Source organism: Belonocnema kinseyi, chromosome 8, assembly GCF_010883055.1.
Source record: "Belonocnema kinseyi isolate 2016_QV_RU_SX_M_011 chromosome 8, B_treatae_v1, whole genome shotgun sequence".
Lineage (NCBI taxonomy): Eukaryota > Metazoa > Arthropoda > Insecta > Hymenoptera > Cynipidae > Belonocnema > Belonocnema kinseyi.
The window spans coordinates 98,221,340-98,244,710 of record NC_046664.1 but is presented as its reverse complement, the minus strand read 5'-3'; the positions used below and the strand labels follow the sequence as shown (position 1 = coordinate 98,244,710).

The window sequence follows — 23,371 nt, the reverse complement described above, 5'->3', positions numbered from 1 at the left end:
GTATAGAGCTCCAAGGAGATTATGTTAAAAAATAAAAAAAAAATTACCCAAAAAAAATTGTTTTTATACTTCATTCTAAGGACTTATTGAACTACCCTCGTAATTATTATTGAATGTGTTTATTTTTCAGTAATCGAAATTAGAATTATTATATTTCGGACGTCTTCGACTTTAAAATATTCAACGGATATGTGTTACAAATGAAAATGGTGTCGATAAAAAAATATATCAAATAGTGTCAATACTGGCGTGAGTACGAGCTCTAGAATAATTATATTCTAAATCGTTTTCGAATATTTTCGAGTCAAGAAATACCTGCAAATTAATTGAACCGAGTTGCGGGTCATTGGTTTCGATAATGCTGCATGCAAATTCGTAACAAAAAGGACATTTTCCTTAATGAGTCCCATAATAGTTAAAACTTCGCTGAGCAGGAAGCACTGCCTTTCGATCTGTAAAACTTGAAATCCGCTTTTGAAGAGGGCACTCTGAACTTCGATGCTCCACAGCATGGCTCTGTGAATAAGAGAATTTGCTACCGCCTGTAATTTTTGAGTTCTCATTGTAAGAATCTTTTCTCCTACTTGAGATCCTATTGAGCTCACAACATCCTTAGGTAAACAATCCTCTAGAAGTTTATTAGGAATCCAAACAACGTTTCCAGCTAGAGTGAGGGCATAGAATTTTTTATTCACTTCATGAATCCTCTTGATTAATTTCCTGTCATTGGCGCCGAACAGTTTTGAAGCAACAACAATACCGACATTGAGCCTAGCCCAATTTTTATCAAAGGGATAATTCTCACTGTTCTTGTTCTCGATATCTGCAAGTGTATTTCTTAAGTAGGACATAAAATTATCAGACATAACTGAATTCTTATTGATGTCCATTGCCCGATCCATTGCTTTTAGGAATAAAGTTTTTAATAAGAGTTGATGATGTAAATCTTTGAGCAAGTTTTCGAAAATCTGAAGTCTAAATTCTGGAACTGGAAATTGTGTTGTATTGTGAGCAACTGAACGCATTTGAATTCGATACTTTTTCCATTCAGAGAGAATAGAAGGCTGCGTGTCGATTATTTCGTCCAGGGTTATCTGTAAATCATTTCGTTAAAATAACAGAATTTCATCAGCTAAGAAAAATCAGATAAACTAAATTTCTCTAAACTCATTTAATCCCTAAACAAATTGATATATAATTCAATAAGCGCATCTGCAATCCTTATCGAATTGTTAATTTCTTACAAATATTATTCTTTAGAATCTGTCGGTTTAATATTAAAGTAGACCCATTTTTTTTCTAAATTTACCTAGTCTATTTAATCCTGCAGTTATTTTTCATCCTAAAGCTTCTGTTACCAAATTCGTGTTCCGTATATTTCTTCATAAGAACGATGTATTTCATTTTCTAAATAATAAACTAAACTAAAAAAAGAAGTCAATATAAAATAAATGCATCTCACCAAAATAAGGAACAAGTCCAACAAGTGTTCCATCAAGAGTGGAAGATAAATTTCGTAAGGATTTTCAGCCAAACTTGCTAGTTGTTGAACCGTTAAATGAATCACAGTCGAAACTCTATTTGCATAAGTAGAAAGATCTTGCAAATCCGAAACAAGACTTCCAATGCCATTCTTTTGCTCAGAATTTCTTTCCCCTTGAGCAAAAAGCTTTGCATGAAAAGTCACAGCTTCTGCTTTAAGCAATCTAATTTCTCTACACGTTCCGGCAATTGCTGCTAGAATTTTAGAAAATGTCTGGTTCTCCGTTTCAACCAAAGATAAAATACTGATGTGCTCAACTGGCCTATAAACAACCCTGATGGGTCCTTCAATCACATATTCCAGAGAAGACAAATCCTTCCATGAAGTTTCTGCCAAGTCTTCGAAAAACTGGCCATATTTCGCAAGCTGGGCTGATCCAGCTGCTTTATGCACTGATTCATCTCTTCTAGGGTTCCAAGCTGGAGATTCCATCATTTTTTAAATTTATTTTTTAGTTGACGTTAAACGTACTGAAATCTACTGATCTAGAATTATCATTCAGAATTTAGGATCTTAACGATCTTAACTACATTATCCGATATTGTCTTCACACACATTTTATAGGTTAGATTTTTCTCTGAAGAATGGCTAGTTTACTGCTGCACTTGCTACTTATTCATTGTGTTTCCAGCATTTTTTCGTAAGAAGTGATAAATTGAAGGGGTATTGGAATAAATGTTTTGGATAGTTGATTTGAAAGGTTTTTGACGTTTCTGTATTCTAAATTCCTGCCATCCCTGACATTATGCACGTGACTGTATCATGACATGTGGGTGGAGCTTGAGGTTTACTAACGAAAAAAAACTGTGTTTGCGCGCACAGCATATTTTGGCGACGATAAATATTAAAAAGTTTACATTTAGTATCCTTTGTTTTTAAAAAACTCGGTTCATCATTCAACACATTTTGTTATAGATTTGACAGAAAGTCTTATATGATTTGAGAATATATGATATGATATGATTTACAGAAGTTTCTTGATTATAGCGAGAAATAAGTTCCAGTAAATATAATAACAGTAACACCAATTTTTTTCATTTATTTACAACTCTTTAAAACTAGCAGATTATTTTTATGCTTAACGAACTATAACTTGTTTCCAATCTAATAATCCAAAAACCGCACTTTTCATTTTTTTTAACATAAACATAAAAAATAATTAATTAAGGTATTTCCGGATAATAAATCTGACAAATTTCAATTTTAAATTGGAAAATTTAGACTGTTTAGAAGGTTTCCATATTATTTAAGATTATGATAAAAAAATTATTAAAAATGTAAAGAAAAACAAGAAAAATTTGGAATTGAAATGGTACTTAAATCTCTAGCTTCTTTTGTGCAAATCGCAACCTGTCAATTTTGCGTTGGTCTAAGGATTTTTCTCATTTATATTTTTTAAATTTAATTTATAAGATCTTAACTATTCGTAAATAGCGATTGACAACCCCTTTTTGGTTCAAAATTTAACTATTTATTTTACAGTGAAACAGCTTTGTTAAAACTTCATTTTCTTACAATTCAACATTTTAGTTGTAAAATCTTTTTGTTTGTTGGAAATGTGTTAAAAATTCATTTGATTTACTGAAAATTCATCTAATAGGTTAGAAATTACCTAAAAATTAAAAAAAAATTGTTGAAAATTAATTTATTTTGGTAAAAACGCATCCTTTTGGATAAAAATTGTTTTGTTTTCATTGAAAATTAATTTTTTTAACTAAAAAATTGAAAATGTGTCTATTTCATTTTTTGTCGGAGAGGTATCTTTTTTTAGTCCTTCAAGCTTTTTGGTTACAAATTAAACTATTTGTTTCCAAATTAATTTTTTGTTGGTTGAAATTCATAATAAAAACTAAAGTCAAAAATTCATTTCTTTGTTGAAAACTCCTAATTTTAAGTTTAACATTTCGTTATTTTGGTAGAAAATTCATATTTTTTAGTTATTAAATAATTTGTTGTTGAAAATTCGTCTTCTTGTCTTGATAACACAACATTTTGAATAAGATTTTCTTTTCTTCATTGTTTGATTCAGGATTCGACTAATTAGTTGAAATTTCGTATTTTTAATTCAACTGTTTTCTGTTGAAAATTTAAATGTTTTTTGGCGGAAATATAAACTTTTAAATTCTGTATGACTGTTGTTTAATATATATTAAGAAACAACAATACAGATTTTCTAGCAATCCTTTTGTTGCTTTGATTACTTGATACCACTAAAATTGGATCTTGAAATGTTTATTTAATTTGATTAAATTATAAATAAATTATTTTAAAATGCATTTTTATGATTCCAAAATATCATAATAGCGAGTGTTTACAAGTTTTAGGTTTTGGTAAGTAACTTAATTTACAGAACTCATTAATTAAACAATTTAATCAGTAGGCTTAAAAAATGCAATCAGTAGGAAATTAATTATATTTTTTGTACAGAAAGTTAAATTAACCATGCATTTCAGAATTTTAAGCGCGTTGGAATAACGAACAACAACTTTTACTTAAGCGCAAGCAAATGCCAAACCTCCAAACAGCGATTTTTTAGCAATTTTTATCTCTTCAAAGACATATCCATCTCCAAAAATATAACATCTAAAATTTCGATTTCAGAGTAAAATTTGTCCAATCACAGGCTTAAAAAGTAGATAGGGAATTCTGCTGAATATGTCTAAATTTGCTTAAAAAATAACATTTTACTTTTTAAATCTTACATTTTCGTCACTTTTATCATGCTCGCGAACGTGACATTCTTCGTCACTAATCGGCATTAAGGAAAATCGACAGCAATGATTTCGAGATTTTCGTCACACATATTTTTCAGAGAAGAATTAGTATTTAACTCGAGATATGCGGTTCCAAAATCCTATTATACTTAGTCAGACTGTCAATTAAATAAAATTCGAAAAGTTTTTGATTGCATTTATCCACTTTTGAGTTTTGATTCAGCAAAGGCATATTTCACTGATTATTCGTGTTCTAAACTTCTAAATGATAAAAATGTACAATTTCTTGTTTACATATGTAATAAAAGGATAATTTTATACATATAATTACTATCTTTACAATTTTTAAAATAAAAATTTAAGTTTTATAAAATATCGGAAATAAAAATGATTTTAAAACTTAATTAAGTGAATAAAGAGAAGCAAAAAACGTTTTCAACTTCAATTATCATCACTTTATCTTTAAAAAGCTTTTCGCGAAAACATCTAAAATTTTGCTTCAAAACATGAACGCAAAAAATTTTCAGTTTAAAAGAATTAAATCCTAAACAGATGTAGTTCATAATTTATTTATTTTATCTTATACAAATTTTAGATTAAATTATATTTAACATAAGAATAAGTAAAGACTTGTAAAACATATTTTTCAAAAGACAATCATTTAGCTTAGGATACTGTCAGTCAGCATCCTCAATAATAGACTTCTCATCAGTGAAATTATTTTGCTTTTCTGTTTCATCAGCCTTTTTTGAATCTGGTTTGATGAGCGACTTATACCACCGAACTTCTGCTGACGCTAAATTTCTGTCTCTGTAAGTCAATCACAGCGAATATTAATAAACAAAATTTAATATATTCTTTTGTACGGAAAAAATAAACTGAAACAAGTTCTTTTATTTTTTAATTAAAAAATAGTATCTTACACTTTTACAGAACTGCTTTGGGGCTTTTTAACTGGATTCCAACCACTAACTGGATTATCATTAGCGACCATTAATCCTCTGACACAAAACGATAATGTGACTTTTCCCAAATTAGGATCCTGTGAAGATATTAAAATAAATCAGAAAATTGATTTTTATTTGACTCTCAAGCAACAGAAGTTCAATAAAACTTACTCTCCATTCAGAAGTTAACACATCAGCTAAACTCAAAATATCTGCGCTTATTTCAGCTCGGTCAATTTCTCTAATTGTGTTTAAATAATTTGCATGAAGAAAGTGCACGAAATTCGTGGCTTGAGATTGGAAAAATGATGCGATATCATCTGGATCATGGACAAACTTCCAAGACTTCCCTTCAGCAATTCCTACAAATTATGGTTTAGTAAGTAACGTTTCATAGACTTATATGTACTTTTTGTCTAATTAAGAAAGGATACTATTTTTCTATATTGTAGCCGAAAAATTATGTTTCTTACTTTTTGGATTAATGACTCTCCCAACTCCATGCAGAAGACTCAAAGTTTCTTCTCGTCCTTCGCATTCGCTTTTTGCAAGATTATCAGGCACTAACAAAATGAAGTTGAATTTATAGAACGTAGTTCATATTTTTGCAACTAAGATTATAGTATATGGAATTAATTTGCGATACCCTTGAGCGAAGAAAAAACGAGATTCAAAACAGCACTCCTAACATCACCAATGTTATTAGACAACACTTCGTTTACCTTGTCTTGTGTAACATTTAGAAAATGACTAGCTTTTGCATTAAGAATCTTTGCCACCCGCTCCAACATCTTTTTCATTGCTGCCTGGGTAGTTGAGTTTATACTAGAAATAATTTGAATTCAGAACACGATTTGGAAAAACAACCATTTTCAATGAAAATACGATTTCCGGGTAATTGATTTATCGTTTGATAAGAGAGTTCGATGACTTACTTGATGACCTCGATAGCAAAACGCTCTCTGATATTTGTTGCAAAAAGCGTCTGCATTAATCTTGAGTTTCCAGTTTCTGTGTGAACGAATACGAGCGGTTCTCTTCCATACTCAATATATTTTCTAAAAGCAATCATACGTTTATTAATAAATTTGATCAAAAGGTCGATGAGTTAAACAAAATATTTATTTTATATTTACTCCAGAACAGAATAGAATCCATTTTTCTCGTCTACGAAAACATTAGGCAATTCTTTGACTATTAGCAGTCGTCTGGAAATGTTACTCAACACAGAATTATACCGAGTTGCTCTTATCAAAAACTCTTCAAATTTGTCCCCTTGCCTCATTATCCTGTCTATTGAAATGTATTATTTGTAGAGCGAAAAAGGCAAGAATTGAAATAAAAAGCGATTTAATCAAATGTGTACAAAGAGTGTCTAGTGATCAGGCAATTCGAAATTTCTGAGGTTTTTCCCACCACAGTTTTGTGCCCGACAAATTAAAAGATATGGTTTATGTAATTTGTCCCAAACCAATATACATAAATAGGAATTTTATCATAATGCGCATAAAAAATCTATATTGTAAAGAAGACAATCATCAGGGTGTCTATTGTACCTGAGAAAACGGAGAAAACTTGCAATTGTCAAGGAATTTTCATATACCTGGAAAAAAATTGGAAATGTCAGTGCATTTTGTTTAAGTTATAAAATTTTTTCGAGAGCGTGCTTAATTTTTCTAAAAATTACAACAAAAATGCAATCCAATTGTTTCTTAATTCCAAGTATCTTGACATTCCGAATTCTCGGGTCTAGTCCATCCCCTTTTTCAACTCCCCGAATATGCAAAAGTAACTTTATATTACTGTATTTAACTGTTTTGTTCAAAATTAGGTTTTTAACTAAAATTTGATTATTTAATTTTTTGTTGAGGATTGATCGTTTTTAGCTGAAATTCATTTTTCTGTGAAAAATTCATTCTCCTTAGCAGAAAATGCATCTTATTACTAAAAAATTTAACATTTTGTTACTTTTTTTGCAATTTTTTCTCTCTCTCTTGAATGAAAAAATTTTTCTTAGTTGAATTTTCAACTCATGTTGAAAAGTCACATTTTTGGTTGAATTAAACTGCTTTTGTTTAACAATTTAAATCGTTTTGGAATAAAAAATTAATTTATTGTTGAAAGTTAAACCCTTTTTGTTAAATTTTTTTGAAGATTTGTCATTTTAGTTAAAAATCTGTCTCTTTAAATTAAGAATAAGCTATTTTCTTAAAAATTCGTTTTTTCTTTGACTGAAAATTAATTTTTTACTGGAAAGTTATCTAGTCCAGTTCAAACTTAAATTATTTTATTTACTTTTTTTAATAATTTTTTTTTTAACTGAAAATGTAACTATTTCAGTAAATATTCCACCAGTTTAGTTAAAAATTAATCTCTTTAGTTGAGAATTGATCTTTTTTTAGTTGAATATTCCAATATTTGATTGAAAATACGTCTTTTTTGGTTCAAAATTGAACTGTTTGTTTGAAAATTCATATCTTTTGTTGAAAGCTTGTATTTTTTGGTAAAAAAATAAGGCTTCTGGTTGAAAATCGAACTATCTGATTAACACCTATCTTTTTTAAAATGCAATATTTTTATTTGAAAAGTTGCGAATTTAAAGTAGTTTAGATTGAATTTAATATAGTACCCACATTCGTTTTCCCTCAATATATATTGAATTTTAAGTGTAAGAAAATAAAATAAAAATTGGTTTGAATTATTATTCGAATTCAAGGACTTTAGAGGCCAATTCAAGAAATGAATAATTCTGCTTCACTATTATTTAATTCATTAGTTAATCGTCGGTGTTTAAAATATGCGAAATATTTGAATTTTCAAGGAATCTTTTTCCAGGATTTGAGTAGACACACTGATCATGTACACATGCTAAACTTATCCTTAATCAGAGATTATAGTGATGTATGTGTCTAAAATCTACATCTCTGATTAAGGGCATGACACCACCTGTTTATCGATGATTGCCTATTAAGATCCTTTAGTGTATACCTAGAAGCCGCAAAGAGGTCAAACACAGTTCTATGGGGAGTAGTTGCACTATCCTCCCTTATAATAATTATGAGAATTGAAATTTTTTTCATTTAAATAGGTTGAAAGCTATTGTAATTTTCTATACAATGAGCCAGACTGAAGTCATTCTGTCAATTTCTTTAAAAAATATTGCTAAAGTAGCGCAAATTTTAATGTTTTCTTAAAATTTAAATAAAATATAAAATAATATTGTTAAACGTCCTTATAGGATCATTTTGAAGGTAAATATATATGAATTCGTGTCAACTTATCATCATTCAGGGTGGCCGTTTGAATCGACGAAATAAACTCCCGGTCATTTCCCGGTTCGCAAACACTTTTCACGGCCCATGAAATTAAAAAAATGCAACACTAAAGCTACAAAATTTTCCACTTGAGGTAATAAAAACTGAGCTTTAAAAGTTAAAATGAAAGCACTCAAAGTGGAACTGTTAAACTTTAGTTTTTTAAATTGAAATTAAAAAGTTTTTAATTAAAAAATGTCTTCAAATAAGCTCATTAATTTCCGCGTATAAAATTGAAGGTACTAACATTTTTCAATATAAAAAAATATAAATCCACGTTATTATTGTCAATGCTCTGAATTAAAAAATCAATCAATTGACTTGAACATTTTCAAAATTATATAATTTTAAGGAATTTTAAGCTAGAAACATCAAATATAAATTAGAAACTCAATTATTTTCTTTTTAAATAGTTTAAACATCCTTGGAAAGCTTCAAAATTTTATTTCAAAATCTTGAAAAACCTAGAAGTTATTTTAAATTGGTTTTAAATTTAAAATTATTTTGGAAATTTTTTCAGAACTTCTAAATATCCATCAAAATAAATTGAAATTTTTCCACAATTTTCAGAAAATCCTGTAAATTTTAGAACATTTCTTTACATTTATTATTTGTAGGCGAAATTCGAATAATTTTAAGAGATATGTAGAAGTTTTGAAAAGATTCAAACTTAATGTAAGAGGTGAAATGATAGCCTAAAATAAACAAAATACAGATTTTCGTTGATTTTAAACAAAAAAATTAGATTATTTTCAAGAATTGTGAAAGGCATCAAAAGAATAAAAACATTTTTTCAAGATTCCTAGGAAAATTAAAAATTATTTTTCATTTTGAAAAATTATTCTAAGAGAATATTTCAAAAGTTTTTCAAAGATTTAGAAAAAAATTTCAAAAAAGATTCTAGAAGTTTTTAAGAAAACTTTCTAAAATTTTAATGATAATTTTTAATCGTTTTAAAACTCCTAAATATCTCTTAAAATTACTTAAATTTTTATTTGTAAATTATACATAAAAATTTAACAATTTCACTAATAAATTAAGAATTTTTCAAATACAATAATTAAAATTGTAACGTTCAAAGTTTAAAGGCTCTTCGAAATTTTAATGATTCCAGGTTTTCTGTGTCAAAAAATTCAGTTAAAGATTCTTTATTTTTAAATATTTGGTTTAAATTTACTTGTCTTTAAGAAATTCAAATATTTCTAAATATTCAATAAATATTCTTTTTTTTTAATTAAAATTTCGAATTGAGTGGGGTAAAAATTGAATATTTTAGACTGAAACAATATTCTAAATTTAATAAAATCCTTTAATTAAGAATATATTATTATGAAGTTATTTTTAAGTTGAAAATAGATTATAAACTTTCAGTCACACGCTCACGTTTCTTTAATGACTAAGACTTTCAAATTGGAACCGTTTAAGTTTTAACGTTAAAATCTGAAAATTCTTAAATTTTAAACAGGTTTAAAATCGTTTTGTCAAATCGTTTTGTTCATTTTTTATTACTTTAAGTAGAGATAAATTTAAAAAATGTATTTATTTATTAAATAAAAAGGTTTTTTACCCAAAATTTTCAACATGAAAGGCTTTTACTTTTTATTTGTTCAAGTCTTTAAGAAAGCATTTAAAAATTCCTTTAATTAAAAATGTAAGGTTAGAAATGAACATTTTAAATGGAAAATTTTTAAAGTAAAAAAATTTCGAATTACGCATTGTAAGCTAAATAATAGCATAATTGAAAAACATAACAATTCCATTAATTATTTAAAAACTGTTAAAACCGAAGGTGGACAGATTTTTCTTCTACAAATTTGTAAAATTCCCGATAAAAAAAAAGAATGCACTGTCATTTCCCGGTTTTTCCCAGTCTGAAAAACTTCACGGTCACTTCTCGGTCCAGCGGCCACCCTGATCATTGAATAATTGATGTTGTTTTGTTGACCGGAGTAATTAATTAATTCATTCATGATGTTATATATTGCCGATTACTGGTCAAATAATTTTCTCGAGAGAGTTTTAAACAAATTCTTCCTCAGCCCGGATTTGAACCGGGAACGCCACTATTCACGAGTGCGCATTAACTAATTACGCCACCGGAGCTCCAGCAGATCTGTTTCTCGTTTCTCGTAATTCTCCTATATCCACACTATGATACGGGTCTGCTAGTTTGTAACTTGGGAAATTTTAGTGATTAATTCTAGTTTTAATAAATTCGCCGAATCTGAATATAACTTAATAATTTATGTAATTTTGTCGTTCAAGGTAATTAATTAATTTCTGATGTTAGATATTCTAGATTACTGGCCAACAAATTTGTTTATAGTTAAAACAAAATATGCTGGAAAAATATAAATATTTTTATCTATCAGGAATCTCCTAGTTTCCCCACTTGGTTAATAATCTACTTTACTACAACGCTTATATATTTAACATTAAAATAAATTAAGCAATAATCGAAAAACGTTGATGGTATCATATATGATTTGTGAAGCAATCCGATTTTCTCTTTCTGATTCTTGATCAAACAATAACAAGAAGAACAACAGTAGATGTACGATAGAAGAAAAAGATCCACGGTTTTTTTCTCGATTTTCCGGTCCGCTAGACTTCCTGGTTAAAGTAAACAATTTGAGGCGTTAAATTCTTGATTCTTACTATTTTCGTCCATAAGTTGATCTACCGGTGTTATCCATTCTGTTACATTAAAAGCATGTTCTTCTGCAAGCACTTTAAGCGCCACTGTTTTTCCACAGCCAGAAGGACCCGAGATAATTAAAATATTTGGTTTCCCTCTTTGAGTCTTGCCTTTTAACCAAGCAGAAATCTCTTGCTGTTTTTGTCTGCTGACTGATAAATCCAAAGAACTTTTTGGATCACAAGCAAACAATAATTCCGACAAGCTGCTAATATTTTCCTTCTTAATGAGGCTTTCACTAGAATATTTTCTTACCAAGCTTTTCTTTGGCGGGCTTTCTGAGGTTTTTATTGTCATTGTAGCAGATCGCTTCAATTTTATTGGAGTTTTAGAAGGCGTAAAGTCAAACGATGGTAGCAACCATTTATCCTTCTGCAAATAATTGTTTAATATTTTGTAACAATTTAACTCTTAATCATTTTTTACAGGGTATAAAGTTTACGGAAAAAAGTTTCTGAATTATTGCGCAAGGTAAATTTTAATATTTGAATTCGCGTCTTTTTTGGTTCCAAATTCTTACAAACATATAATGCATAAATTCAATGTAAATATTAAAATTTATAAATTTAATATAATTATTAATAATAAACAAACAAACAAAAAAATATATATATGTATATTCAGTTATATAAATATATAAAGATTACAAAATAAAATTGACTATATTAACTGAGCAACTGGGATAAAAGGGTAACAAATAAAAAAAACTAACCTATAATTTACCTCTAAATTCTGTGAACATTACTTTGCTTGAATAAACATACCGATATAAATATTTGTATGCTCTATTATATATTTTTTAACTATGTAAACTTAGAAAAACAGCCTTTTATAATCATCATATCAAATATTACTCTATTATTTTAAAACTGAAATATTTTTATGATAAAATATTATTCATTTTGATTTATCACTATTTATTATTATACGTTTGATCCTTACCTTAGGTTGAGTCATTCTTGAACAATTTCGATTTCAGGAAAGTGGTAAGTAAATGTAAAAGAAAATTGTTTTGCAGTAGTAAAAATCATTTTTCTCCGCCGGATCTTCCCAATCAGCTGTTTTTAATTTCAAGCCCGGGTTGTCGACCATCCCCCTCTAGATACCAAAAAACTGTAGGACACGTGATCATTTGCGCGGGAAATTAAAACCATAAAGACGATATAAACTGTAGAGGAAATTATAAATACATGGGAAATACTTAGTACATACTTCACCAGGAAGTTCTCTCGTCATTATTATTTCTATTATAATTTACTATTTTGAAGTATTTTATCAAAAAAAAAAAAAAAAACGTATGTGAATATTAAACTCAAATTTCACATATTTGACCTAATTCAAAGAAGTGAAAGTTAATCTAAAGTTGCGTGTATAATTCTCTTATATAAATGTGAGATAAGTCACTTGGATATTTTATTCATTACTCTACGTTTTGGGAAAATTTTGTAATGCATGCAAATAAAAAACTGATATGATAAATAATACATTTGAAATGGTTAAAAACTTTCTAAATCGTGTTTCAAAAAACATATGAAGAATAGGAACTTTCGACTTAAGTTATAGCACTACATTATATTCAACGATTATTTTTGTTTTGCAGTTATACATATATTTTAGGGATATGCTTTAGAAAAAAGTTCAAAAATCAAATTGATAATTAAATCTGATATGCCAATTCGGTCAATAATTTAAAAAATTCGGTGTTTTTATTTACATATTTCACAATCGCTATACATTTGCTGCAATGTCATATTTTTTTCTATAGGTATGCATATAGCGGTCCACTTTCAGAATTTTAAAATAGAATTTTAATTGTTTATAGATTAAAAGAGCTTAGATCGCAATAATTCCGATTTTGTCACTCATTCGGTAATGATTCATTTTTAATCCTATGCCTCCATTATATAATAAAATATCCGCGCTATTTCTTCAGACCATCGAATTTCGTCGTAATGACACGAGTAACGGGCAAAATGGCCATACGAATTTACATTAAGTATGGGCGTTAGTTACATAAGAAATGAAAAGTCTTGGACTGTACCCTTCAACGACTTCGCATTGAGAACTTTATTTGACTACCATCGCTTATTCTATTACATCTTGCGAGAGTTTGTAGGCCTATAAAAGTGTTTGCTCCTCTGAAATTTCATTTAAAGAAGACCAGCATCGCAATGGAGTCTAAGGTAATTGATTTAGTATTTCTTTTAAATGCTTCTATCTTCATTCGCTGTTGTTTATACAGAACGAACTATTATTTTCCAAATTACCTTTTAAAATTGCAATTGATTTGAGTCAACTTATTGAATTACATTTTTTCTTTCCTTTAATTTTACAGACGGTCATTTTTTTCTTCGCTTTAGTGGTTTTGGCTGTCGCCGAGGAAGCAAAGCCAACACACAAAGACACTTTAGAAAAAACGAAACTTAAACGAGGATTAGGTGGACTTGATTATGGATTCAATCCGTACTCGTATCCAAATTTTGCCCCTTCCAATTTTGATACCAAAGGATTATCTCCATATTTCCTGCCTGAAAATAAGGTAATTATTAATCAAAACAAAACTCTAATATCTTATTGATTTGTAAACTTTTGTTTTTGCAGATTCCAGCTTCCTTGGATCCAGTTTTCAAAATTTCACAATCAGACCCCGAAGCAATTCAGTTTCACTTGAACCAATCGCCAATTTTTAGATATGCACCTTTGCCTTTTCAACAAAACGATGCACCTTTGTTATTCAAGCCCGAAATTCATTCGTTGGGACTTCCTCAGACGTATCAAGCTTCTGAAAATCGTCATACTTATCAACCTTCTTCAATTCCGCAAAGTCATCAACCTTGGGAATTTTCTCAAACTTTTGGGTTATCAGCATTTCCTCAAAACTATAAACCTTCAACTCCTCAGCATTATCAGTCTTTGGGGCTTCCTCAAACCTATCAATCTTTGAGTCAGCAATATTTTAATTCTCACGCCAAAGAAGAGGTCAAGCCTATCTATGAAGATAGACAAGAGTAATTCTGTTGAACTTGATTTATTATCGTCTGTATCTGTGATGAAAAAACTTATTTTATTTTGTGCAATGTTACCTGTAGTTTTGTTTTCCTTGTTTTTAACGTATTGCAATAAAAGACTTTTTTTACAAAAATGCAATCATCTTTTCTTCCAATCACAGGAATCACAGCGTAAAAGGAGCGTATTTTTACATGTGGTAAATAATAAACAATCTGTTTATAAGAAAAGTTACCTTTTAATAATTTTCAATGAGAGCGAAGTAAAAATGCTAAAATTAATCGAGTCGTCTGAGTTGAGGGATAACAATTTGTGGGTCGAAATTCAAAACAGGTAAAAAAACAAAGGTTAAAATCGGGTAATATCTTCTGTTCTCTTTTTTAAATGTACAATTTAAAATCATAAAAATTCAAAAACAAGATTTGCCTTATTTAGAATTTTTGAATAAGTAGAAAAACATGTTTTCTTTTTAGATTAATTCGAACCTTAAATTTCTTCAGCTTGAACCAAAGAAAGATGTTATTATTTTTTATTCCAGTGACAAATTTTTGTCGTGGTGTTTACAACGTTCCAAAATAGCAAACATAATTAAATCTCAAAAATGTTAAATTATGACAAAAGCTTTTTCCGAAAAAGCAAAATGATAAAATGTTTTGTTTTGTTTAAGCTGAATGAAATTCCGGTTCGACATATTCAACTTTTTTTTTAATTGTATGCATAAAACTAAATAAAAAACGTGTTTTTGCACATTTCCAACAAATCTTCCAATACGAAGTAATTTGAAATTGTGAATTTAAATGATTTTAATTATTTTCACTTTTGTCGAATGCCAACCTGCCAGTTCTTCCCTTAGCTCAAACGATTTGATTTATTTTATTATTTTCATACCATCATACACTTCAGTGCTCTTAAACTTAAATTAAAAATTGCTCAATTTAGAACATTTAACATTGCAATTGATAGCTTTGGAATATTTCATGTTTTGATTAGGTATTTGACTTTGTACATTTAACTAAAAAGTGTTCACCTTCTAATACTTATTTAAAAAGTACTAAATATTTTGTAACTGATCCAATTTCATATTAGATAAAAACTTCTGTGTCCAGTATTTTTAATGGTCCAGCACTTGAAACGTGTACCATATTTATTCATAAATAATTTATTCAAGTGAATTGCTTTACTTATTATTAAATTAGTAATTTCAGAAATTTTTACGCGTAATTTAAATATTGTAGATTTAAAGAGAAAAGAGGAAGTTTTTGAGAACAGGGGAAAAAGGGTAATTTCAAGAAAAAAGGGAAAGACTGTGCACCCTGCAATCATAAAAAAACGATTTGCTTTGTTTTAATAAATAACCGAGTGTTGTCATAAATAGCAAAAGCAATTCAAGGTTTAAATCTGGAACAAAAATAACGTCGCTTTTTTTGTAGTTAAAGATTTGTAATCTTGTACTATTTATATAATATTCAAATCAATATTTTAAACAAGTAGTTAACAATAATTATATTTTATTGTGCGATTAGTGATTAAAAATGATATACTTTCTGCATACGAGATCACAAGACTTGGGTAAATAACCAGAAGTTAGAAAAAAACATCTTCAAATATAATGAGGGTTCGCTGATGATTTAGCCACGCCTGGTGCTCTGCGATTAGAAATAATGCATCCATTACATGCAAATTGGTATGGTAGACACCTTATATATTTACAATATATGCATAATCAATAATCATATATTATATATTACGTACACAAAACAATCAGATTTTCTATTTGTGTATAATAATTGATTAGAGCGTGTATGAACATTGCGTAATATTTGTGTATATGACAGTACTCACTATCAATATAAATAACTATTTGCATTATACTCTAAGAAAAATAATTTATCTAGGCTTGAGTTGTTCCTCATCCAAGAACAAGAACCCTCCTTATTTATAATTGATACACAGCTAAAAATGTTCTAAAAAAAAAGAAGGCAAGTAATACAGTAAACTTCCACCTACGTTAATGACCGCACATTCGAAAATTCACCTATTCGATATCCCCTATACATTCTTATTCGAAATGGCGCAGTTCCGTCACCTCCCACCACGGTCCCTATACGGGATGTACGGTTACGCGCGCGTCAGTGGCTGACCAATTAGAAAAAAGAGTCCCGAAGAGCAAGGAGACCGCGTTGATTTGAATTGAGTATTTTAGCGTGACGTCATGGGAATGCAGACAACTAAAGTAAAGTAAGTCATAAATATACGAATAGTAATATTTCTCAAATGTAGAATGTATTTTCTCGGTCAAGTTTCAGTCTTTTATCGACTGACGACCTTTCAGTTTCACGAAATACAATCAACTATCCGAAAATTTAGGTTAGAGTACCCCATCTGATACGCTAATCCAAAAATAAATACTAAAAGTAAATACATTTTACGTTTGCAAAATATTACTATTCAGACCTTTATAACTTAGATTTACGTTAAGAATATTTTATCCAAAAAGTTGTCTGCATTCCTATGTCAAGCACTATGCTAACCTTTCAGAAATTGCCACCTATCTTAGCATGATCGAACTTGCGAAGTCATGCTGCAAAACTCACTATTCCTTGAAATAGTTCAATCGTTTTTTAGTCGACAAATTGTCGTCGATCAATAAAAACACAGAAAAAACTCTGTCATGCTCCATTAGGAATGCATAACGGTGCGCAACATTCACATGTGAGTACCCGCGTACTGCGCCTTTCCGACTTACTAAATCGCGAAACACTGTGAGCCCGGTGTATTTATATGTATCATTATTGATAGTATTTGATTTCAAATAGACCCGTGATAGGGCGTGATAAAAATATCTTGACTCGCGGCATAGGTAAGGGACCCTCCAGCCTTAAAGTAATTGGTCGTGTACGTTTCATAGCCGTCAGAATAGGTGGAAGTTTACTGTAGTATGCGATCATCGCATTTACATATCGCAAAACTTTCTTTTTGCTTCACGAGCAAAATAGGATTGCCTCTTTTTTTTAGCAGCAAACACCTACAACAACAAATGCCTCTATCACATTACTTTAACTATATGTACAGTATTTATCACTAATACATTGTCTGATCAAAAAGAATTCGCAAGAAGTTCTTAGCTTTAGCTACTCATTTCGAGAGTGATAGAAAATTATGTTTCGTTGTATGGAATTTATAATAATCTAGTAACAACACACGCTCAATATTATCACAACCCATTTGCTCAAGTTCATTAGAAAGCAGGATGTCTGCTTTGAAAGATTGCAATTATATAAAAGAATGTAAACTCATTTCGGTTCTCTTATGCGCCCACAATTATTACCGATAAAAATCTGTCTACAACGATGCATCTTCTTGTAATTTGCAGTTTGTTGTAAAAGAATAAAATTCAACTCCAAACATCGCTCGAGTAGCGTTTCTGCGTATCCATTTTCTTAATGTAATCCTGCGCTTCCATTTCCGTCATTTTTCCATTCTGCATCACAACTTTCAGAAGAATGTTGTGCACGTCACGAGCCATATTTCGGGCATCACTGAAATTGAAAACCATGATTATTAAAAAAAAGTGCTTGTACATCCAGTTTATCTTTTGTACATATTTCGGAGATGCCTCTGGTTATTTTAATCCAAAAAAGAAAAAAAACGTAGTACGTTTTTATGAGAAAAACTTTTTTTTTTAATTTTTAACGCTTAAATATCTCATTTTTCTTACAGACGATGCAAAATATGCATGGAAGTTCACGGTTAAACATTGTTTTTCTACATAAAAAAACTTTGAAATTATACTCTTACTAGTTTTTCTTTTAAATAATTTATATTTAAAAAAAAAGAAAGAAAAAAAATAATTCGATCAAAATGGACTAAAATAGTATGCAGTTTAACGAACTTTAACATTTCAGTTATTTGATTGTTTGTTTTTCGTTCAATAACAATGTGAAGATGATGTTACATGAGAATTTTAAGGCTCACAAGATAAACATCTGGTAAGGGTATATTTTTTATAGATTTCAGTAAGCGTATCAATTTTAAACTATATATTCCTTTTTACTTTTGGCGACGTTTGCGAGAAAATAAGATTTTTAATCGTTAAAAATGACTTTTCTTTAAGTTTAGAGATAAAAATCGATTTTTTTACTCTAAAAATGAGGAACCTTAATAATCCCAGAAATACGTAAAAAAGAGAAGCTGGATGTGCAGGCACTTTTTTGATGAACTTAATTGAAGCAAGCTATGAAGTTCCTCAATATTATTTTTAACGTTTTCAATTGAATTCAAATTTTTAAAATAATGAATGTTGCAAATTAAACAATAAACGTGTAAGAATTTGAAAATTAAAAATGTAGACTTGCAAATAAAAATTTTCTAATTTAAATCTTGAAAAACAAACAACCCGGAAAGAATTTTTTTTTTTTCCCGGAAAGAAAAAAAATAAGGATTAGAAACACTTACCCGCATACGTAAATATGCCCATTTTTTTCACCAATTACATCCCATAGCTCGTCCTTATTCTTTTCAAGCAAGTGTGTGACATAAACTTTGTTTGCTTGTTCCCTACTAAAAGCACAGTGTAAAGTGAGAGTACCACTTTTTACGTATTCTTCGAGCTCCTCTTTGTAAAGAAAGTCTTCCTCACTTTTCCTGCACCCAAAGTACAAAATCGTGTCTCCCACTTCCTTACCTATTTTCAACGGAAAAATAATGAAAGGTATGATCTTTTTAGTATAAAACGATTATTGAATACAAAAATTTTAATTCAGATTCTATTAAAATTTATTGAAGCGATGAATTTTTAATTCAACAAACCTTCCTTCCTAGCAAGATCACGTTCTTGAATGAATCCTCTGAAAGGTGCAAGACCAGTTCCTGGGCCAACCATAATAATGGGCGTGGAAGTACGAAGAGGAAGACGGAATTGTGATTTTCTTACGAAAATTGGAACCAAGCATGGAGGATCTGAGGGATGTTTTTCCTTCAACCAGGAAGTCGTCACTCCCCTGTTAATTCTTCCAGTTGGTGTTTTATATTCTACGACAACTGCAGTTATATGAACAGTAGTGGGATGAAGCTGAAAATAAAAAGGGACGAATTCATATTTGAAAGGCGAACAACATCATTCTCAGATGCGGAGAAACATTTTAATTTAGCAGCAGCAAGTACCAACTATTATAACAGTAACATTTCGCAATTTTTACCAAATATACCATATCCTTACTTTGGGAGATGAAGATATTGAATAGTATCTGCACTGGAGTCTAGGAAGCAATTCGCATAGATGATCGATGGCAGGTTTGAGACTTGGAATATCTTCCAAAATTTGTACAATGTTTCTATTTTCTTGAATCATCCACTGATTATAGAGCGCCTTGCCTTCAGTAGTCGTCGATGCCATCAGCTTCAGTTTCTCTTTATCAGCAGGATCACTACAATACTCTGCCAACTCTTTAAGAATGTGAGTTCTTGGGTGACCAGTGATGTCTAGATAGTGTGTAAGTGCTGTTCTGTAAGAACAAGGACAAGGGAATGGATGCTTCTTTGTGGATTCCTCATCAGTATTTGTTAGTGTAAAGACTGTGTCCAAATCCACTCCACATTTTACGCCAATTTTATCTACGAGCTCGGAGCTATTCACTGGATATACAGCCAAGTGATCTCCAGTGTCGTAACGCATCTTTGATCCCTCGATATCGAACTCGATGTGCATGCAAGACCTTTCTGACTTTGGTCCGTGAAGTTCCCTATTCTCTTTCACTGGTGCTAGGTACGGGTTCTTTGCATCGTATGGACTGAAATGAAAAGAAAAACACACAAGTTTATTACGTACTTGTATTCTTTCCAAAACTATGTTTCATCTTTTTTTATTTTACATGTGCAAATACATACGGTCTCTGGTTTTTGAAGGAATGAAGTCTTGCGATTTCTCCATGGTAAATGCGATCAGCAGGCAAATCAAGGTGCTCAGTAAGTTTATACTGACGAATGCTGACATCCTCGCTGATTCCCTCGATTCCGAAAAAGTCGCAAACAGCGGGCCAGAATTTGTCTTTCCATGTAATGAAATCGTCTTCAATACTGAAAAAACATATTTAAAAATGTGAGATATAGAAATCAATTCCCTGTAGAAAAAACATTTCATACGCTTTACAATTTTTTTATTTAGGAATTGATTATTTAAGAAAAAATGTTGCGCATATATCAATATATTTATAATATAATATCATCAAAAACATTTAGGATGCAAAAATGTGGCCAAGTGTAGGTGCAACTTTATCTTTACATACAATTGAATAGAGTGCAAATTTGTGCAAGTACTGCAAATATCAAGTAACCGTAGCTAGTTTCATATAATATAATATTGTAAACAACACTCTATTATCTCTGTATGATTAGCATTATTGTATTGATTCATTGAGAGGATTTCTCCACTTCATGGACGTGAAGTGCCTTTTCTTTATCTAAATGGATGCAAATTATTCTTGATTACATGTATGCACACAATAAATACCTCAGGTGAAACTAATTCGCCGAAATGAAGCAAGAGCTTTTCAAATAGCTGTTAAAAGGTGAAGTCTGTAAAAGTCAAGCAAAGAAAATGCTTTGATCGAAATGGAGTTTGCATCAGATTCGAAAATGAGAAATTATTTAAAAAGTGGTTATTTAAAAGCGAGATTAAAAAAATCCTCAAGCTTCAAAACTGCCCGAGAAAAATGAGTTTAAATTTTAAAGTTGCAATACACCAAACTCTCGCTTTCAGTCACCCTGTTTTCGGCCTTCCTGGAACTGCTGGCTCAAGGAGTAGTAGTAGTTTCTCAGGGAGTAGTAGTAGTTGCGACATTATATATATGGATATATATTCCAATTGCAAACGTGTTACGTGGACCTCACTGTTTACGTTTCGATCCCCCCGAAATCAGTCCAAGCTTATTTGAAGGCAACCCCCGACACTGAACTGAAAGCGAGAGTTTGGCGTATATCATTTTTTTTAAATCGAATTTAAAGTCAGGTTCTAATAACTCTGCAAAGTAAACCAAATCATTCAAATGTACTAAAATCATTTACAGTACATCTCTGTAGTTAAATTACTTTAGATAAAATCCACCTCCACCTTTTTTTACCCTGGAAACATAAACAAATATAACTGAGCCAAATGGGCCCTTGCTGAAAATCAGGGATTTTCAAACAGAAAAAGCAAATATCTCGGAAACTAAAGTCGAATGTGCCTTTCTCCTGATGCGGACACAAATATCCATCATCACCTTTCGCCTATATTATCTAAATATGTATTCCATGGTAAAATTTAGATACACTGCTTATGTATAGTATATCTTATTCTCTACTTGGGCTTGTTCTCGTCTTTGATGACTTGCAGACAAAATCGAGTAACTTGGGTACTAATTGACACATGTTGTGTTATTATTGACGTAACAAAGATGTACAAAACTCCTTACAATACGCCCTAGAGAACTGTATCGAAAATCTTGAGTTGAATTGTAATGTTACTCGGACCATTAGATTTTGCTCTAGCCACGGACAGAGTTGACAAATTCTCCGTTTTTATAGTTACTCACAGTGCAAATGTGCAATTTATTAATTGCACTATCAATGCAATAAATGACGGGAAAATAGATGTCCATTTTTCCGGGCATTTATTACCGCAAATCTTGATACTGAATTCAATTATTAGAAAATCAGACTTACTTGGCATCATCGTCACCGAGACCGAGTTCATAGACACGTGTCGCTCCCAGTTGTTCCAACCTGTGATCGATGTATATTGCCACTTCATTGTAATGCTCGTATGTCTTGTTCCCCAGTCCAAATACCTGCACAGTGAATGATGAAATTTAATCAGGTTCATGACTAGTCATTATTCTAATATCTATACTCCTCATACATCAAAAGGCATGGAATATTGTCTAGTCCGAAAGCGAAAAGTGTGCAGTAGAAAATTAATCTATTTTCTAACAATAAGCTAAATGTACATTTTTCTATACTCATATTTTATAAAATATTAAAAGTGAACTTATTGACATATATTCAGGTATTTTATTTACTTCATCTATAGAAATTATCAAAATATATATTGGTGCAGTCGCTAAAATGTATTTTGGCCTCTACTTGTAGGAGGACGGCGAAGGGGTAGATGCCGGCATACGAAAGGTTTGTAGTTTGAAGTGTAGAACTTTTTAGGCTATGGGATATACATGTACACAAACTTAAGGCCATGTGAAGAGAGGGTCACGCTCTGAAAGTTTGGGAAATGAAAGAGGAGGTAATAAAGTCCATGTCTCTGCTTTGTTCCGGTGGAAATTTTAAGAAAAATTTTTTTTTGAAGAAAATACCAGAGTAAGTTTTCTTTCCCAACTTACGTCCCCACGAAATAAGATATCGTGTTAAAAATTTGGCACGATAAATAGAAGGAATGCAAGAATTTGTCTCTGGTCCTAAATAATTAGAAAAGTGAGAAGTTTTTTTTTAATTTCTATTTTGGAGAAATATCGACCGTGCTGTCGTCAAACCCTGCAAGCATGGACATAGGCAACACGGGACTAGGCATGCCATTCTAACTTGGGCGAGCGGGGTTGAATCCACGGGAGGGGGGAGAATTTCATGAATGGGGAGAGCCGCCATCTTACGATGTGCCATTTTTATTATACGCACGAGCATTTTTGCCGACAAACTGTGCATGAAAATATAAATATGTGGGCGCTGCCATGTTTGTCGCGGGACATCAAAAGGTGACGGACCTCCCACCTCATTGCATCACCCCCGCAATGGCATGCCTAGTCCCTTGTTTCCTATGTCCATGCCTGCAAGCAATTTGCAATGTTGTCAATGGGCTAGTTATGAGGTTTATATTTATCAAAGTGGGACAAAACAACAAAAATCGCTCACGAACATTATGCACCAATAATGCAAAAACTAATGTTTGCACTTGAAATGCAAATAAACATATTTGTTCTGACATACGTATCAGCAAAGATATTATAAACGTAGATGCGGTGCGGGCTTAGTTACCCGCGATAAATGTAAACGGCGCGTTCGGCGAAAATTGTCAGTTTCCCTCTACCCACCACTCCACGGCTATAGCACCCATAGACAACAGCCACTTGGAGCGCTGTAAGCAACTCTCAGACAAGAACCAT

The 23,371-nt window shown here is 30.8% G+C and overlaps 4 protein-coding genes across 10 annotated transcripts in view; 1 reads left to right on the top strand and 3 right to left on the bottom strand.

Moving 5' to 3' along the window:
- The window catches only part of LOC117178326 (WASH complex subunit 4), an 8,389-nt gene extending 6,109 nt beyond the window's left edge, over positions 1-2,280 (bottom strand). Inside the window, exons 1-2 of one of the 2 annotated variants that reach the window (XM_033369731.1) lie at positions 1,463-2,280; positions 316-1,094 (exon numbers count right to left, since the gene is read on the bottom strand). In XM_033369731.1, the coding sequence (XP_033225622.1) occupies positions 316-1,094; positions 1,463-1,978 (1,295 nt within the window). In that variant the 5' untranslated portion in view covers positions 1,979-2,280. Of the gene's footprint in view, positions 1-315; positions 1,095-1,309; positions 1,378-1,462 lie in introns of those variants that run through there. The other variant, XM_033369732.1, reaches the window with a different exon arrangement.
- Positions 2,281-4,831: 2,551 nt separating this feature from the next.
- LOC117179036 (cell cycle checkpoint protein RAD17) lies at positions 4,832-12,296 on the bottom strand. Its single transcript, XM_033370658.1, has 9 exons — positions 12,159-12,296; positions 11,177-11,588; positions 6,341-6,497; positions 6,140-6,262; positions 5,851-6,029; positions 5,678-5,767; positions 5,376-5,566; positions 5,181-5,299; positions 4,832-5,067 (listed from the first exon to the last, which is right to left on the bottom strand). The coding sequence occupies exons 1-9, from the start codon at positions 12,171-12,173 to the stop codon at positions 4,935-4,937; spliced, it is 1,419 nt and encodes a 472-aa protein (XP_033226549.1). The 5' UTR covers positions 12,174-12,296; the 3' UTR covers positions 4,832-4,934.
- A 943-nt stretch (positions 12,297-13,239) lies between these two features.
- On the top strand, positions 13,240-14,284 carry LOC117177636. The gene is made up of 3 exons (XM_033368430.1): positions 13,240-13,399; positions 13,552-13,755; positions 13,818-14,284. The coding sequence occupies exons 1-3, from the start codon at positions 13,388-13,390 to the stop codon at positions 14,226-14,228; spliced, it is 627 nt and encodes a 208-aa protein (XP_033224321.1). The 5' UTR covers positions 13,240-13,387; the 3' UTR covers positions 14,229-14,284.
- Positions 14,285-15,713: 1,429 nt separating this feature from the next.
- LOC117177634 (NADPH--cytochrome P450 reductase) overlaps positions 15,714-23,371 on the bottom strand; it is a 98,634-nt gene continuing 90,976 nt past the window's right edge. For all 6 annotated transcript variants that reach the window (XM_033368428.1, XM_033368425.1, XM_033368424.1 and 3 more), the window contains 6 exons: positions 21,924-22,048; positions 20,109-20,297; positions 19,441-20,011; positions 19,032-19,293; positions 18,678-18,906; positions 15,714-17,761 (listed from right to left, as the gene is read on the bottom strand). In XM_033368428.1, the coding sequence (XP_033224319.1) occupies positions 17,617-17,761; positions 18,678-18,906; positions 19,032-19,293; positions 19,441-20,011; positions 20,109-20,297; positions 21,924-22,048 (1,521 nt within the window). In that variant the 3' untranslated portion in view covers positions 15,714-17,616. The remainder of the gene's footprint in view (positions 17,762-18,677; positions 18,907-19,031; positions 19,294-19,440; positions 20,012-20,108; positions 20,298-21,923; positions 22,049-23,371) is intronic.

What these genes read in the sequence shown, in the direction of transcription:
- LOC117179036 (XM_033370658.1), bottom strand. An exon ending in TCAACTTATGGACGAAAATA is followed by an intron (nt 6,498 to 11,176) that starts GTAAGAATCAAG and finishes ACATTTCAATAG; the next exon opens with ACAGGATAATGAGGCAAGGG. An exon ending in CAAAGCAGTTCTGTAAAAGT is followed by an intron (nt 5,068 to 5,180) that starts GTAAGATACTAT and finishes ATTGACTTACAG; the next exon opens with AGACAGAAATTTAGCGTCAG.
- LOC117177636 (XM_033368430.1), top strand. An exon ending in ATTTCCTGCCTGAAAATAAG is followed by an intron (nt 13,756 to 13,817) that starts GTAATTATTAAT and finishes TTGTTTTTGCAG; the next exon opens with ATTCCAGCTTCCTTGGATCC.